The sequence below is a fragment of the Trichoderma gamsii genome (genome assembly GCF_001481775.2).
Source record: "Trichoderma gamsii strain T6085 chromosome Unknown Scaffold_26.2, whole genome shotgun sequence".
NCBI classification, from domain to species: Eukaryota; Fungi; Ascomycota; class Sordariomycetes; order Hypocreales; family Hypocreaceae; genus Trichoderma; species Trichoderma gamsii.
In genome coordinates, this window is record NW_020171363.1 from 232,910 (window position 1) to 250,743 (window position 17,834).

Genomic DNA, 17,834 nt, shown 5'->3' on the forward strand with positions numbered 1-17,834 from the left:
TCTGGTATATTGTATATTTACAAAAGTAATTTTACCGGTACGATCAGCACCTGAAGACTCTCTATTCACTCAGTAACAAGGCATGTTGCTCTGTTAATCGCATCTAGCAAACAAGAAGCAACAATACAGCCCATAGAAGAATGACTATAACCAGGCATTCCGGTCAGAGAAAGGATTCTATTAATAGGTATGGTTCAACGTATTGCTCAACACTGCCGATCTCCTTGCACAACCAAACTTTTCAATCTACAAAACTACGTTGCACAAGGTATCAGATAAGCAGGTTACATGTGGTCTCAAGCTGGATCTATACACTGTCAATTTACAGAACAGGCTGGCAGCCAAGAATAAATTATAGCGCAGAAGAGCGAAAGCGAGCTTCTTGTTCATGCGTATCTTTTGGCAATGCAGGTACCAAGCAGATACGCTCGCAAATACGCTCGGCGGACATCTCGGCAGACACCCAAGAATCGTACATGGATCTCGGATCTGATCTATCATTGGGCCCCATGACACCTTCCATTATAGAGTTAAAGAATTCTCCCGCCACCTAAAGTAGGCACTACTGCTATGATTCAAACGTTCTTAGAGAATGCTCCATTTCCTCAACTAACTACTTGAAGTGTCTGTGCTTCTGCTTTGGCACGTTCTATGGAGACTTTGATACTCATCACTGGTTGCACATTAGTTGTAGAGATTAGTCGTAGAGAACCATTATATTGCATAGGTACTAAGTCGGGTATCGATAATCATGCGTATAATCTCTCACTACTCGCCCCTTGCGAATCCAAAAACGTTTGGCATCCGACATAATCCATTACTTCATAGTGTTGTTCGTCGACCGTGGACATACCACCATGCCTCTGAAGCCCAATTTGCCGCAAAGTCGAACGGGCTGAATGCGTCCTTCCCAGTGCATGATCCAGCGCTGTCCTCTTCTTTGATCACGCCGTCCCATTCTTTCGCTTGTATCTCGCCGCTGGATGCAGAGTCATCTGCCCAGAATCGAGCCTTCAACTCTGATTCGTCCATTTTCCACCTCTCGGCCGCTGCTTTTAAGAGATTGTCCACAGACTGCCACCAGTCGCATCGCAGCAAAAGATGCCGGGTGTAACGCCCGTTACCGCGTTGCAGCATCATTCGAGGAAGCGCAGGTCGCTGTCCGAAAAAGTCCTCTTGCGCGTATCGGGGCAGTGCCAGCAGTCTGGACAAGCGTCCCATGATGATCTCGCGTCGCTGATAAACAAGATAGAAGTATCGCTGCTCCCATGCGTCGTCGTGCCAGATCCGCTTTCCCTTACGAACGGTTTGAAGACATGGGAATCCTGGAACTGGAGCCAAACCAGATTCCATTGCCTGAATGTGTCGGGTCCGCCAAGCACGGAAGCCGGCATCACTGTGGTCGATCTGCTGCTCGAAGAGGACGATGGCGTTATCGAGGTCTCGCAGGAGCCGCACCTCGTTGATATGGTCGTAGCAAGGTAGATTATCCCATGGGCCAAACAACTTGGCGCAGATCTCATCCTGCGGGCTCCATTTGGGGTTGATAGGAGAGGAAGTGGGTGTCATGTTGCTATCCGCGTGGGAAATGGCCTCGAGAGGCATCGCAGTGTCTTTGGTCTCTTCTACTTTCATCGTGATGGAGTGCGGCAAAAGTAGGGTAAAGTGGATGTGAAATATAACGCTGTAAGGATCCTGGAAGAGAATGATGTTGGAAGATGAAATAAGTTTACCAACACATGCCGCCGGGAAGTAATAGTGTTGTTGTGGGAAAAGGGGTAAAAACAGATGGAAAAGAATATATTAATTTTCTGGTAGATCAGAGAGAAGTTGAGAATGGAAAGAACATCTGGTGGACTATGGGCTGAGATACTAATAGATGTGATCTTTACTATTTACTATTGAGATGGCGATAACAAGGAAGGGACAGCTGCGTGATCTGCCCTCTTCGAAAACGAGCTCTGATTCACTGCCAAGAGCCTGGCCGAGCAGTGCAAGTTTGGCAGCTTCATTCACCGCGTGCCTGAACAACAAATGCCTCTAAATTGCTTATCTTTCACAGCGGGCACCTCTGAGCCATCGCTGATCCGCAGCAAAAGTACAGCAAACATGATGTGAAAAAAGGTAAAATCAAGGTATCGAATTCTTCTTCTCGCATTGCTAGTCATACACTGCTTGGCCACCTCTCACTATCTAGTACATGTAGGTAGTCATGCTTTTGTTGCTACAATCCAAAACCAAATACCCAAACGCCACCGTGCCCTCCGGCTGCCCGTTATTAGGAATCTAGGTGGAACTTCATTAGGGTGTAATTATTCCATCAGTGCGCCTGTGAGGCTCATTTCGTTTACTCTCCGACGCAAGCAACCATCAGTGTTCGATAATCGCCAGACGTCTCTCCTCTGATGCGGCTGGTCAAGCTCTTCTTATATCGCTGCTGATAGGCTCCCTTGACGTTTGCAAGCTCTTGTCTGTCCCAGTGGAAGCGGACAACCCGAGAAATGAGGAGATGGTCCTTGGTGCCCAGTCCTGCCATGGAATCCTCCAGGAGCATCGCGGCGTGCATATACTTGTCAACAGCATGGAGCAGCTGGAACAAGAGGGCGTCCTTCATATGACCAGAGAATTCCTGTGTTGAAACTATTAGTCCATGCTTGTGGTGATCAGCAAGTTAGGGCAACTAACACAACTTACACTATCGATGACAGATTCCAAGCTGCGGTTAAACTTCTGTTTGTAAGTATGGGAGATGGCTCGGATCTGGTTATCGTTTCTGTTGGCAAGAATGCTGCAAACAAGAATCTCATCCGTTCCGACTTTGCCTTCGGTCGCCTTGTAGATACTCATGACATCTTGCTCAACCTGCTGTGGTATGACTGGGGCTGCGTCTTCGGCTCTGTTGGCTGCCAAAACTATCAAGAACATCCTTTCCGTTTTGAAGCTCAGTTCACCCTTGACATCGGATTCCAAGCTCCGTCGGAAAGTTCGCTGGTAAGCGCTCTTAATGGCTTGCAGATCGGCGTTGGATCTCGAGAGGAGGATATCGTTCAAGACGACCTCCTTGGTCCCTGGGCCAGACATGGCATCGTACAGGTTGTGGACATCAGCCATTAATGGACCGCGCGCAAGCTGAACGAGGCCATATTCGAACCAGCTTCTCGTCTCCTTCTTGATGTCTTCTACTAGGCTGCGCTTGAATTGGCGCTCGTAAGCCGTCCGCAGCACCTCAATCTGGAGCGGGTCTTTTCTTGACAGAATGTTAATCAGCACTTTCTCGTCTGTTCCGAAGCCCTTCATGGCAGCGCGCAAAGCCTGGGCGTCTGGGGTGCCATCCCACTGAATGATCTGCGGTGCGCCGTAGCCTAAAGAAGGCGGCGTAGGCGGTGCGGCCTGCGCTGGAGGCGCTCCATACGGCGCGGGAGGAGGAGCACCATAATATCCTCCCTGCTGCGGAGGAGGAGCGCCGTACTGGCCTGGGGGAGCTCCGTAGGGCTGTGGTGAATGTGGAGGAGGCGCTCCGTACTGCTGCGGCGGCGGCTGTCCGTATGGCGCCTGTTGCGGGGGATATTGGCCTGGCGGAGGCTGCTGATGATAGCCTCCCTGCTGAGGGGGAGGATACTGGCCCTGTTGCGGAGGATACTGGCCCTGAGGAGGCGGGTAGTGGCCTTGCTGAGGAGGGTATTGGCCCTGCTGAGGAGGGGGGTATTGGCCGTAGCCTTGAGGCGGCTCTGCGATGCGTCAGATTATCGACCGAGGTGGCGCGGGGGGCAGTAAGGCTGCAGCAGTGCAAGCCAACAGCAAGCGCATGCTCGTTTGGCTGAAAAATCTCACAAAGGGGTCAACTTACGGCCGTATGGCTGCTGACCATATCCTTGATAAGACATAATATCGCGATTGGTTCTGCGCACAAGCTCCGTGAAGAATGCGCAAGAGTGAATTTGTAGGGTGACGTCGTGCTATGCAGAAGCGAAAAACAAGCTGGAGAAGAAGCGGATGGGGTGAAAGGCTTATTATGTAGCTGCCTTCCTCCACTAACTAAGACGACGTACTTGTACTGGCCTTGGCTAGCAGCGATGGCAGTATTCCATGCCACTAACAAGTAGGCTGTACAAGACTTGTCGTAGCATTTTGACGCTGAACTAGCCGAGACCTGGATCCACGAGCTTGTTCGCGCAAGATCTGCCTTGCGTGAGCATAACGTACAAGTAGCGTCCCTGGAGAGGCAGAGGCGCTGATTGGCGGGCTGCAGTGGCTGTGCCGAGTCCGTGGGACGTCATGGCTTTAATGAGCCATGTTGCCGGCGCCACAAGGGCGAATGGCGCAGCGACGCCAATGCCAAATCATGACAGTTTACGGTATTCCATGCATATACTGGAACAATAATACAAGTCGCATTGGATTAATCCAATATTCCAAACTTAAAAGCCAGACAAGTTTTGCTAATACGACCGATATCTAGGCGATGCCAAGGATTCATGACTTTGGGATTGATGCTAATGCACTTACACGGGCAACTATGATGACATCGAGCAGTATTGAGGGCGAACCAGGTGTGTAACTCAAACTCTCTGCGCATTGATCCATCACCAATGCTGCCGCTGCCAATCACTTCAGCTTACTCTGTACTCGGTCTTTGACTGATCTTCCCTTGTCATATTGACGTAGGGGCATTCTTGGCCACCAGCGTCTTCCAGCATACATGTACTCGTAGTAGGCCATAGCTGTGCGCAAGTGTTTAATGATACCAGCTTTGGAACAAGTACCCGCGAGGCGCTGTGGCGGCACAGCGCCACAAGTATTGCGCAACGTGGTGGCAGCTTACGCCACAGCCGGGATCTGTTATTGTTCCACCAATTCAAGGAAGCTTTTTATCGCAGCTATTATCAAGTAAAGTATATCACAGACAAGATTTGATACATTCTAATTCAAGTCGTACCTGCTACGGCGTTGAGCATGCGCAGGACCCTGGCTGTGGGGATCTGCCTGGTCCACCGACTACGGAGCGTTTGTTTCTTTTGCATGCAGCCCTGCAGGCCGGGATGCCAATCGGATGACTTATCTGCCGTGAGAAAACAAGGTTCGCTCCACAGGGAATAAAAGAACAAAGAATAAAGTGAGAACAACCAGAGAACACGTAAAGCAAAGTACAGTAGAAGGCGAAAGCGTGGTTGGTGGCTGGTGGCTGCTCCGCCTCAACGCCCTTGCAGCTGCCGCTGACAGCTAGACCCGGGCATCTTAGTGCTCTGGGCTCCCCAAAACATCAAAGGGCCAGCGCTCCATGCCCCCGCCGGCTTACTTTCCCCCCCTGGCGCTGTCGATTTGGCGGCCCGATCCCGAGTCGCCAACCTCCGGATTTACCAGCCCAGCCACCAGCCATTCGCATTTCCAACTGGGCTGAAAGAAACCCGGCAAAATGTCACTCTTTTTCCTTTCTCCTCCTATCAAAGTCCTTTGGGTCAGGCCAAACTACTAAGCGATCCAGCGCATCATCCTGCTCTGCATTCTTCCTCATTTTAACCGCTTCTGGCTCCCCTGCATGCCTGCGTTATAACCCTCTTGGAGACCTGAGAAGAGAAGAGGCTTCTCGTCAAGATGCTTGGCGGCGTCTCGTTGATCCTTGCTCTCTCAACATGCCTCTCTTTTGTAGCTGCGCTGCCTCAACCAGGTCTAGTCGTCCGCGTCCCAGCAGCTGTAGAAGCTCGTGCGAAGCCTAAATATTCCGTCGTACCTCTGGAACCAGGTGAAGGACAGCCAGGCGGTGGAAATGGAGGAGGAGGAGGCGGCGGCGGCGGCGGTGGTGGTGGTGGTGGAAGCGGAGATGAAACCGTTACAGTGATTGAGACGGTTACCGAGACCGCCAAAGCTTCGACTGTTACTCGTGAGATCCCGACGACGGTGGAAATTATCGACATCACGGCAGATGTGACCAAGACGGTTTTTGTCACTCCTACCAAGCACAGCACCACCACGAGTACGCCGTCGACGAAGACGACGACGACGACGACATCACCATCTCTGCCGCCTGTCGTTAGCGGGGTCTCAAAGTCGGCTACAGCTTCACAGGTTTCTACAGAGTCGAAGAAGACCACCACGTCTAAAGCCACTGCTTCGACATCTTCGACATCTGCAGCTACAACCTCGAAGGCTAATCCAACTTCGAAACTCACCACCACTTCAAAGGTGACGACCACCTCGAAGCCAACAACTACCACGAGGTTGGTCGTTGTCACGACGGCGGCCCCAACCACTTCATCAGCACACAGCAGCTCAAATGCAACGGCATCAACTTCGTCTACACTGAGCAGCTCTCAACAAACCACTTCATCAACGCCTCAAACAACGGGTACATCCAGTACGCTAGTCGCCTCCACAAGCGCCTCCACATCGTATACAACCACAAGCATTGCTTGGCAGTCTAGCTCTACGGTAGTGTCTTCGTCTTGGGCAGCTATCACGTCTCTGCCGACCACTACTTCTACCTGGTCAAGCATCTACTCGTCTTCCACAAGCACCCATGACAATGGCCAATGGCACACTACATACCCTGCCTGGAACGGGACTGTAGTACATCGCTATCACCCGCCGTCTTAAGGTGAAAGCTCTCAGTCACGCCCAAACGGCAAGATGACATCCGTCTCTTTCAATCGTACATATTTTAAACTTCAAGGGACATACACCATGCCTCCAATGCAGAGGCACATGAAGTTACAGCAAGAATATCTGAAGCGGAAATCTGCGTCGCATTCAAGTCTTTGGATATTTTTGCTTTTTTTTTCCTGTTTATTTGCTTTTCCTGATCTGTTTGATTGGATAATGATAATGCTGTCAAGAAGGATCCGAATTCGAGTGTTTGCTGGGAGAGTTTCTGCTGCCGCCAGCGAGCAAACTTTCCTCTGCGAATGGGACAGGGGTCCTCTCCCGGCTGGCTGCAACGCAAACCAAGGGCTGGATACGTTGCGGCTTTCCATGTAGTGCATGAGATATAAGATGAATACAGAATGCATATAAGATGAGATGGATATGGACGTGCAAGGAGCGAGTGCATGATGCCGTAGCGATGTCGCAGTTCTTATCCATAAAGCTTTGAATGGTACATGTGACCACGGATACGAATGGCCAGAAAGCCGCACCTCACTAATCGCTCGTACTTGTAATTCTAAATGAGTGTTTGCTCAGGTGCAACAAAGATCTCATATCGTGGGTAACTATAGTAGCTGCATGCAAGCACCCGCCGGGGACAATATTAAGGATCCGACGCAACAATCTGCAGCCGGGAGGTAACAATAGCTTGGCCGTCTGCTATTTAGTTTAATGAACTTGGAGGATTCTTCAGAATGACTTATAAATGCGATCTTTTCCTCTGCTGTTCCCGCTCTTCTTTTCTTTTAACGTTTGGGCAGATTATTTGTGCCATTCTGTGACTTCGGGAATAGTATCACAGGATTTTTCTCCCAGGATTGAACAACATACGCAAAAAGGTAGTAGGTATATGCGACCAGCAAGCCATCACGGGGCCCGTATCTGATTTAATCCCTATAGTACATTATTTATACTTAGCGACATTACGCGTCAGACAAAGCTCAAAAGGCCGCAACAGCCAGATACTTGCCATCCACACCATGGATCCGCCAATCGTCCACAATCTCGACTCATCTCTCCGTACAAACGCGGTCTACCTCCACCCTTCTATCAGCGATGCGCACAAAGAGACTATATGGGTGGCAGCCTGTATCGGCGGAGGCATGCTTATCATGATTGCGGTCGCCGCTGGGATACTGCTTGTGAGAAGGAGGGCGCGGTGGAGGAACATCAGCGAGAGGGATGCGGCGACAGGGACTTGGACGGAAGAAGCGTGAGAGTTCTGAGTGTTTGGGGCTTTCTTTTAGGATGAGAAGAAGTCTAAGAAGAAGACTTGCAGCCTGAGTTTGGCTACGGTGGATATTATTAGGGAGGGCTTGAAAGAAGCTTGGAGGCAACGAACTAAGGTTCTCGAGGCTGAAGTCAACGAGACATCTACATATGTAGAGAGAATAAAATGCAAGCCACTCGTTAAGCAAGGATATTGACTCTGTTCATCATTGTACGCGTATCTCTCGGCTGGATATTATATGCGATGATGGCATGTCAATAGGGTAGGTAGCTAGCAAATGCTACAAATTGAAAGCAACACGCACACATTTGACCGTAGTGGCTTGCTTTTTTAGGACAGTGACTCATCATTCAGTATATGTGCATCGTCATCATTTTTATTCCTTCCTAAGCCGTGATTCATGGTACGTGGTGCGCATTGGAGAATATCTTTTTCTTACTCTCAGCTTTATGATCCAATAGCACACATCCACGTCTGAGTGGACCCCGCCTAGCACCAAATTGCTCGACGTCTTTCATCTTTGACTTTTCGGCACAAAAGAGGTTTATCAAACTACCACTTTCTAGATATATCGAAGTTACTAGAAAGTTTGCTTTTAGCTTTTTGTTCGAATATTTTACAAGGAGAAGAGTTTGGTCAGAGACGCTACTCATTGCTGTTGGGAACACTTCTGCGAGACATCGAACAACAACTCTGGTTGCTCATTAAGCAATATTGACAGTTTTCCCACGATGAAGGATAATGGATATCCGATGCCTCCCTGGGAACTTCTATCTCCCGCAACTGCTCCTCCAATCCTGACATTCGACGAACCTACACTAGAGAGAATATCTCTCGCATCCGCCAACGAGCCTCAAAACGACACTTACCCTTCTCCAGCAATGACACAGCCTATTGGCCAGATGTGCTCTCCAGAGGGCCGGTGGAACTGCATGACAACTTCATTTCAGCGGTGCGCCAGTGGCAGCTGGAGCATTGCTTTCCCGTGTGCAGCGGGAACAATTTGCCAACCTTTTGGCTTGACGGACTACATCACCATCGAGTATGCGCCGACTGCGAATAACGGCCATGCGGGTGATGGGAGGACTGGCGACGGCCATAATGATGATAGGAGTGGGAGAAGGAGTTTTGGGCTTCGAAACACGCCTAATCTGGTTTTGCTGTTCACGGCGTTGGCAGCGGGAGTTTCTTGGGGTATCCTTGGGTAAATGCCAGTTGGATATGTGGATGCGATATGAACTAAGCCAAAGAGCATTTTTGTTTCCGCCAACATTTTATAAGGAAAGGGATATAATTTTACAATATTGAACTAGATATCCTTACTTGTTTTGAGGCTATCTAGATAAAGTGTGCTAAGCTACACTACCAGCGGACAAACACATTCGGATCGACCTACTTACTTATGAGCGTGAGAGTGTGTGGAACAGATTGCAGAAGTTTCTACTTTACACAATGCCAGGGTATCTTAAAAGACGTTTGAGATAATCAAGTTGAAAAGTTATAGAATGCGCCGTACCTCACGTGTCAATTTGCTCATTTCACACAAACCACAGTAACAGTTTGGCTGAACACATGAGCTCTGTACCGCCGTGTACTGAATCCCATTCTTCTAGCTACAAGGCCTCATTCTCTAGCTATTACACAGCTTCCCATCTGGGGCTACACAGAGAAATCCAGATTAACCGATCTTAGCCGGCGCATTCTGTTCTTTCCGGGCAAGCACTTGCATATAAAGACTGATCCTTATCTGGCTGTGGCTCTTCATCAGATTAGTTAATTGTGATTCATTGCGTTTTGCGAGGTCCCTTTTAACTAGTTTATACATGGAAAAGGACAAAATATTGGCTGCGGCTTGATGGTTTCTCTTGATTCGACGGAGCGGGAATAGAGAGGAAAGGAAAAATATCACCATGTCAAAAGGAACCATTTTGGTTACGGGGGCCAACGGCGGACTTGGGTCTGCCATTGTGCAAAACATCCTCAGCACGCCCGATCTGGCCTCAAACTACGTTGGCATCTACGCGGTGCGAAAAGCAGCCACTGCGACGGCGCTCAAGGGGGTCCTTCGTCGTGCCCCGTCAGATCACAAGGATGAGACGGTAGACGTCGACTTGGGCTCGCTGGCAAGCGTGAGGAAGACGGCTGCAGACATCAATGCAAGAGTTGCTAAAGGCGAGTTGCCTAGGATTCGGGCCCTCATCTTGAATGCTGGATATTCAGATTATACTAATCTGGTAAGCGGTGCTGATTGAATCACGTCGGTAATCAAGTTTTGGTACGATCAATAACACGGAATGTACGAGCCAGGTTATGAGTGAGGATGGGTTCGAAATGACATGGCATATCAACTATCTGTCCAACATGCTCCTGTCGCTGCTCCTCTTGCAAAGCATGGATGCGCAGGACGGACGCATCCTCTTCGTCAGTAGCTGGTCTCACGAGTAAGTCGACAGAGTTCAAGAGCCGAAATGGTGCATAGAAATCTGACACAGATTTTTTTGTGCGCCTGCAGTATCGAAGATGCCCGCAACGATATAGTGATAGGCGCGTATAAAGATACTAGATACCCAACGCTGTTTCCTGGCGCGGAACTTCTCGCCAAAGGTCAATGGAGTCGTCCTGAAGACGATCCTGGCATCAATTCAGGGTTTCCGTCGATATGGGGCCAGCAAGCTGTGTGCTGTGATGCTGTGGTATGATGTTTGCCTCTGCTTTTCCTACGCGTCTTTTCTCTTAAGCCATCTCGTCGAACTCAATGCTCAACATATGTGCCTTACAGCGAAGAATTAGCAAATCGTATAGCCAAAGACCCGAAACTAAACAACATCTCCGTCGTGAGCTTGAGTTCAGGCACCATTCCCACCAGTTTCGGCCGTAGAGCAGGCTTTCTTATTGGTATTGTTGCCACGAGGGTTATAATGCCCGTGCTATCGGAAATCAGCGTGCGGTTCAGTCCCAACGGCATGCTTTGACCTTCATGGAAGAGCGCCGCGGATGTCATCAGAGCCTGTTTTGAGATCGAGGCATATAAAGGGGAGGCTTTACATTGGGATGGAACCGGAGCAATCAGACTGCTGAAGATGCAAAAGATGAAACGAAGAGAAAAGAGCTGTGGCAATACGGACATGGCGCAGCCAATATCGAAGAGGGAGATACAGCGTTGGTGAACTGGACATAAGTAACCAGGCATTAAGCAGTCAATTTGCCTGCGAGTTTGGACGATATTGACTCTTGGTTTGGAAGCCGCGTATACTTTTATTTGGGGGTTTTATTTCTTAAGGGGGAAAAAAAAACCAATGCATAAAGAGATATTATAACTTGGATAAACACGGATGGGACTAAGTTGGATTTCTCATGTACTTAATAGCTACCTAGTAATTTACGTACCTAACTTAGAATAATGGTGTCTTATAAGTTAATTATTTGGTGTTGTCTTGCTGTTCAAATGTTAGCCGCCACAGATGTGCATTATTTTACAACTGTGAATCTTTCAGAAATTTTGGTCGCTGGAAGATGCAAACGTCTTTTATGTAACTACTTGGTGAATTAGCTTAGTGGGCATGGCCGAGGCATTGAAGCGTTCCTTCACAGCATTTTTAATCTCCCCCAAGGCTCTTCTTATACATAGGTAGGTAAGTGGCGCAATCCTACAAGGCAAAGTGACTTCCGCCACAGCATTTTTAATCTCCCCCAAGGCTCTTTCAAACGTGTCACACAGCATATTCAATAGCATATCCATCGTATTTCTAAATCTTCCCTAAGTGTTTCTATCCTCACTTGAAAAAAGTACCCAGCAATTCAATTTGCTTACACATAATATTTTCACAGCAGTCACTCATCTCTGAGGCTGTATACATACACGTTCTCTCCTTGGAGCAGGCATCTTCACAGCATCTCAACCCTTTTATGATACTTTCCACGGGACGTGTACTGGTTGATTAAGATAAGTGGGAACACCTACTGAACGAATGCACTCTGTTATCCCCTTCTGGAAGGCGTCTGGCCAGATCTACAAAAATCGAAGCCGAGTTGACAGGGCGCTCCCCTGGCAATCTGAGGTAAGGCACTAGGACTTGAAACAGACGCCGTCACTTTGGGAAATGATTGGGAATGGCGCTAAGAATAGACGGAGACCGGCTCTGTGAATAAGATTGACGGAGGCATCGATCTGTGCCCCGGGCCTTGCTCCGAATCCGTGTTTCGATTAGATGGTGGAGCGGCCTGAGTGAAAGTATTGTTGTTGCTGGCACAATCGATCGCATCACAACGCGTCACAGCGGATAGGAACCGATCGGCGAGTCCACTCAGTGATCAACATATAGGTCATCGATATTTAACACTGGAAATGAATGAATGAATCAATCAATCTTGAGCAAGAAATTAAGCGCAGTAATGAAATCTGGAATCATGAGATTAGAGCACGTATGGCATGTTGGTCCAGTCCTTGTACATGGCCGGCGGCTCGGAATCGCGTGACAGACATTCGAGTCTCTCGACCAGCCAGTCCGCTTGCGATAGCCGTCCGGAGACTGCAATAGTACCTGCAATATGCAGGGGTTCAAAAGCAGAAGAAGAAGAAGAGAAAATCCCGCCGTGGAGTCCTCGGCGTTTCAATCTCATTCAGAATAGTCGTAGCAGTCGCGGACCCAGACAGGTGGCGCATCCCGCAATCACGGCAGAGCGCATGCAACGCGGGCTGGTGTCAATCTGGTGAAATGGCCGGGCCACAGCAGCACTTATACAACAGCATTGAAATGTCCAACAGCCACTCAATTGGCGCCGAAACGTGTCTGTAACGGTGCCTGGCCGCGTGCTGCAGCTACGAGAGCGCCAATTGGTTGGTGGGCGAGGGCCGCCGCTAATGTCACTAAGAAACAAAAGAAAGCCTCCTGCGCCAAAAAAGAAAAATAGGAAAAAGGCGTGGGGTTTTCTCCGGGTCGAGGAATCTCAGCACTAGGAAGCAGTAGCAGATGAAGATCGCTCTTGCTGATTTCTTCTTATTCTTCACTCGTTGCTAAGAAAAGAAGAAGGACATCTTTTTTTTCTTCTTCTTTTATTTGCGCGCGCACTTTTGGTCATTGCGAAGATCTCGCTGCTGGGGAGAGAACAGGAAGTGTTTGCGAGTGGCTGCATCAAGTACAAAAGAGTTGAGCAGCTTCATTTCACCCGCAGCACTGCACCCGCATATTCACCACCACCACGTCTTACCTGCCAACCTACCTGCAAACTCAATTTCCTTAATTTCCTTTTTGTTCCATCTTGATGACTTGCTCTCCTCACCCGATTGCTTTCGATCTTTTCATTTCTTTTTTTACTTCTTTTGGTTTCTTTTCCGGCTGCCGATCCTCCAACCTACCGGCCAAAACACCCATTCCTACACATTCCTCGTCTTCCTCTCACTCTGGAAACGGCTTCGACACGCTGAGACCTGTTTGACACAGCGCCCGTGAACGACCGGCTGCTCGCACAGAAGCAGAGCAACACCGCAACAGCAGCAGCAGCCAACCTTGCAGCGCACCACCCGCACTGATATTGCACCAGACACATAAAGCACGGCCGTCCCGCTAAAGTTTGCTGGGGCGCAACCCCTACAGCTGCCAAAAATATCCCCCTAGAACAACCTATCCAGCCATGTGGGACCGCGCCCGAGCCTCTGCCACAGCGGGTCTGGACAGGATGCATCGCCGTCATCTTACAGGCACTGCAGGTGGCTTTAGCAGCACCAGCACCGCGGGCTACAACGACCGCCCCGGCGCTGACAGAAAGCACGCGGGCGACGCTGCTACGCCCATGTCGTGGACCACGATTTCGACCTCGACTTCATCCTCGACCTTTTACCAAACCAACGTCGACGGGCCTGCGAATGCACTGGGCATCGAAATCGCAAACACTGCTACAGCGCCGCAAAGACCGCAGCGCCCACAGGCTGATGCTCCGAGCGCCAGGGTCACATCGGCTCTCCACACTGGAATGTACGTATCTCGCCATATGGCTGATGTTCTTGTTTTCCCATCTTTCTGTACTTGGATGTACACTCAATTGGTGGCGATGGCTGCGTCATGCACGGTACTTGTACTTGCACTCTGTAAGGCATCCTGCGCTGGAACCATCCCTCCAGCTCATGCCGCTGCCTCATTCGCCAATGTCTATCATCTGCCCTCCCTCCCAAAGCCACATACCGGTCGCTTGTTGAGGGCACAGCCTCCAGCAGATGCGCGTCAAACAAGGAACGACAAGAGGAAAAACAAGGCGCCGTGGTCTTCTGCATCGGGCTTTTTGTTTTGCCTCCAAAGAATCCGTCTTGGTCGCATGATGCTATTCCCGCGCTATCTGCACTGCCTGCCCGCCATTGTTCATTGCGCTATGATATCAGTAGTGCTGGTATTAGCCGTTTGCTTGAAATAGCCCTCGAGCGAACCCGCGGCTGACGTCGTTCTTCTCCAATCTTAGAATCTCGACAGACGATCTCGCTGACTCCGCAGCGTCATTATCGCACCCTGGCTTTGAGCCGCCGCCGCGGAACCCCAGACGGCTTCTGCAACAATACTCCAAGGATTCGACCTGGTCCCTCGCTACACCGGCGAATCCAGAGCCTCAGATCGTCACCGATTCAGAATCCAACTATACCAGTGACGGCGACGGGTACTCTTCGTCCCCGGCCCCCAACTTCAAGCTGGCTGCCATGTATTCGAGGCGGCGCCCCCCGGCGCTTGATCAGATTTCACCTCCGAGCTCACCAGAAACCGGCGCTTTCAAGTACGAGTAAGTGATGCGTGCCGGTAATCTAGATGTCCTGTTGCTACCTTCCTCGGCCCACTGAGGGTTTGGCGATTGCAAGCAGCCTTGGCCATGTTCAATAGGCGTACATACTAAAAAGCATTGCTCACATAGTGCGCCCGTGTCTCCCATCGACGACGAGGACGCCGACTTTCGAGAGAATCCTTTTCAGGGAAACCAGAGACAACAGCCTTTCACGACGCCACGGCACATGACTGATAGACCCATTCAATCGCATCAATACAGAGCCTACCAACCACCTGTGGAGCCCATGCCTCTGACTTTTGAAGATCCAAGAGGCCTGGCAGACGTGCCGGCGCCACATGTCGCTTTGCCACGGAGCAACAAGATGCGCTTACCTACAGTCAACGAGACTTCAGTTGCGCAACGATTCAAGTTCCTCACCAAGGGAGCAGCGACGCCGACAGAGAATCTGTCTGATCGGCCAACGCGGGGTGGTCCAGGTGAAGCGCCGGTGCATATTCCACGAAGAAGCAGCAAGCGCATCAGCCGCACTTACAATGGGCCTCGAAACATATCAGCTCCGCTGCCGTCTATTCAGTCGTCCTCTGAGCTAGAAACGCCTCCGCGCGAGCAGGCAATACCAGACCGTGACCTTCTCCCCTCGGCGCGGGCGCAAAGAACCCAAAACACAAGTATGAATCCGTCCAGTTTCACGCCACAGAATGTCAACAGCATCAATTCTCTTCCAACGCCGCCTCCCAATCAGCGGTACCCGACGCCACAATCTATGGAATCAGTTCGTGCGCAGTCACCTTCAATTGCGGAACTGACTCCCACAGCGCTGAGAATCATTAAGAGGAAACCAGCGCAAAACCACCAAGCCGAGCCAGCGCCACCCGCTAATCCATCAACTTCAAGTCCGGCTTACATAAATCCTCCTCCGCGGAGAGCCTCGGCTGCTGCCGCTACTACTACTACTACTACTACCGATACTGGACTTAATGAAACAGCGCCTCAGCGCACCAATGTCGGCGAAACGTGGACGCAACCCCCTTCGCGTTTCAGTGTCACGACCTATGCTACTTCAAATGCAGGCACTCCCCAACAGCCTTCTAAAGATTACACGCCGACAATGACAAACTCTACCGTCCCTGTCGTGACCCGTCCGGGCCCATATTCGAAGCAGGAAATTCATAATGCTCCTTCTGCCAGCCACACAATAACAATGCCGAAGCAAAGGGCGCAGATGTCCAGCCCATACGGAGCTGGTAACCAGATTGCAGTCTCGAGCGAGGCATCTCTCAGCGGGCCTGCGCCCCACGGCCGGACCGTCAGTAACATGGAATCGTCGCGTCGCAGTTCCATAATGTCCATGTCCAAGCCACTGCCCCCCGCGCCGCCAGAACTAGCATCCTCGCCCAATGACAGAATTGCGCAATTACGCGCTGTTCTGTCGGGATTAGCTCGCCGCAAGGTCAACATCAGCAAGAGCATCCAGCAGATGACGGAGCTGATGCCTCGAGATAACCTGATGGCCAGTGAGGAGGTGCTTCGAAAGAGGGAGGTTGAGAAACAGAAGATCCAAGGGCTGAAACAAGAGCTGGCTGAGATACAGCACGAAGAGTACGACTTGGGCTTGAAGTTACACAGAGCATACAAGCGTCAAGAAAAGGATGCAGAATACGAACCAACCACGCTATGGGTTCGCAGAATTACTACCAATTAAGCGGTATTGTTGTTATTTACTGGGTCTGGCGGTGGAACTTTCCCTCTTTGTTCTTTTTTCTTCTTCCTACTTTTTTTTCTTTTTGGTCAAAGATATCAAATCATGTATGAATAGGTATAAATGGTAAAAGGGACAGCATCTAGCGCAACTTAAAGGTGTGGTCAATTTATGAGATGTCTTATATCTTTATGAAAACAAATGATTTACTTTCCTAACTTTTTTTTCTTCTCTTCTCCCCCTCCCTTTGAATCCTTTGAACTGCTAGTTGTTGAATCATAACCGCTCCAGTCGTGACAGCAGCCAGAATTCCAATAGTATACACAGCCCCAGAGCATTCGTCTCTCCCAAGGACAGTACAATTATCGTGATAGTAAGATGCATGGCGAAGAGGGTAAAAGTTGGAAATTGTTGCATGCTGAACTTTGCGAGGTACCATGGTGTGGGAAAGTACGGCTTGACAATGTACTTGTTAATAAACGTGAAGCAGGCCCTTGTGAAGCAAATAGACGAAACAGTCGTATCGTGGAATAACTTTACAGTGAAGAATATCGACAGAAGCGTGGAACAAACGCATGACACAACAGCTCGTGTGAAGTAAAACAAGTGGCGGAAGAACCAGACGATTGGATATGGCTGATAGGGCAGATAGCCGCGCATTTCAAAAGATGGAGGGACAAAGTTGCTGCTCGATAGTTCTCTATAGCGCCATTGAGAGGTGTAGACTGTATTATTTTTGGAAGAATAGACCGAAGTGGTCTCCGAGAAGGTACTTTCATCATCGCAAAACATATCCAGCGATAGAGTCAAGCAAGTCGGCGCCGGCACACGCAAGAATCTCAATCTCGTTACATTCGCCAACTGGTGAATCTGCCGGTGCACTCTTTCAAAGTACGCAAAGAGGGCGTTTCTTGCGCGCATGACTGCCTGAGCGGTGTAGTAGAGCGTGTAGATTGCCGCGACTGCCAAATGCGCCGCGCTGAGGAAGATGATGCTGAGGTTGTGCAGGACGGAGACTGTCGATGCGCGGTGGATGGCGAGCTGGATGGCGATGGCGTAGAGGATGAAGAAGGAGGTTGTTGCTGCGGAGGGGGGGAAGTGTTGCGGACAGACGCCGTAGAGGAGGATGAGGAGGAAGAAGGGGGTGAGTTGGAATAAAGCTGGTGGTGGGAGGGAGAGAGAAGTCATGATGATGGATTTTTGGTGGTTGGTGGTGGTGAAGGTATGTGGTGTTGAGATGTTGTATAAATTGGTTGAAGCTGAAGATTGTATGAAGAAAGATGAAAGAGAGAAAGAAGAAGACAAAGAAATGAGGAGCATTGGGTGAAGTTTTTGTTATGAGAAGGATGCAGTGATGAAAGTGAACAGAAGCTGAAGTCTGGGACGTGAAGAGTGGGTGGTGTTGAGGTGAAAGACATGTTCAAATGAGATCACAAAGAGAAGTTGGAATAAGGTGAAGGCTTCAATTGGTATTGTTGTAAAACAATGCGTCTATTATTA

General features: G+C 49.8%; 6 protein-coding genes across 6 annotated transcripts; 3 read left to right on the forward strand and 3 right to left on the reverse strand.

Moving 5' to 3' along the window:
• Nucleotides 1-822: 822 nt before the first annotated feature.
• TGAM01_v207216 (hypothetical protein) lies at nucleotides 823-1,635 on the reverse strand (the record flags this gene model as incomplete). The annotated part of the gene is made up of 1 exon (XM_018803717.1): nucleotides 823-1,635. The coding sequence occupies one exon, from the start codon at nucleotides 1,633-1,635 to the stop codon at nucleotides 823-825; it is 813 nt and encodes a 270-aa protein (XP_018663090.1).
• A 712-nt stretch (nucleotides 1,636-2,347) lies between these two features.
• On the reverse strand, nucleotides 2,348-3,884 carry TGAM01_v207217 (hypothetical protein; the record flags this gene model as incomplete). Its single annotated transcript, XM_018803716.1, has 3 exons — nucleotides 2,348-2,629; nucleotides 2,695-3,728; nucleotides 3,848-3,884. The coding sequence occupies 3 exons, from the start codon at nucleotides 3,882-3,884 to the stop codon at nucleotides 2,348-2,350; spliced, it is 1,353 nt and encodes a 450-aa protein (XP_018663089.1).
• Nucleotides 3,885-8,601: 4,717 nt separating this feature from the next.
• TGAM01_v207218 (hypothetical protein) lies at nucleotides 8,602-9,078 on the forward strand (the record flags this gene model as incomplete). Its single annotated transcript, XM_018803714.1, has 1 exon — nucleotides 8,602-9,078. The coding sequence occupies one exon, from the start codon at nucleotides 8,602-8,604 to the stop codon at nucleotides 9,076-9,078; it is 477 nt and encodes a 158-aa protein (XP_018663087.1).
• Nucleotides 9,079-9,780: 702 nt separating this feature from the next.
• Nucleotides 9,781-10,842, forward strand: TGAM01_v207219 (hypothetical protein; the record flags this gene model as incomplete). The annotated part of the gene is made up of 4 exons (XM_018803713.1): nucleotides 9,781-10,104; nucleotides 10,178-10,311; nucleotides 10,383-10,563; nucleotides 10,609-10,842. The coding sequence occupies 4 exons, from the start codon at nucleotides 9,781-9,783 to the stop codon at nucleotides 10,840-10,842; spliced, it is 873 nt and encodes a 290-aa protein (XP_018663086.1).
• A 2,659-nt stretch (nucleotides 10,843-13,501) lies between these two features.
• On the forward strand, nucleotides 13,502-16,337 carry TGAM01_v207220 (hypothetical protein; the record flags this gene model as incomplete). The annotated part of the gene is made up of 3 exons (XM_018803712.2): nucleotides 13,502-13,842; nucleotides 14,321-14,632; nucleotides 14,762-16,337. The coding sequence occupies 3 exons, from the start codon at nucleotides 13,502-13,504 to the stop codon at nucleotides 16,335-16,337; spliced, it is 2,229 nt and encodes a 742-aa protein (XP_018663085.1).
• A 273-nt stretch (nucleotides 16,338-16,610) lies between these two features.
• On the reverse strand, nucleotides 16,611-17,522 carry TGAM01_v207221 (hypothetical protein; the record flags this gene model as incomplete). The annotated part of the gene is made up of 1 exon (XM_018803711.1): nucleotides 16,611-17,522. One exon carries the CDS (start codon nucleotides 17,520-17,522, stop codon nucleotides 16,611-16,613), a length of 912 nt encoding a protein of 303 aa, XP_018663084.1.
• Between the last annotated feature and the right edge of the window lie 312 nt (nucleotides 17,523-17,834).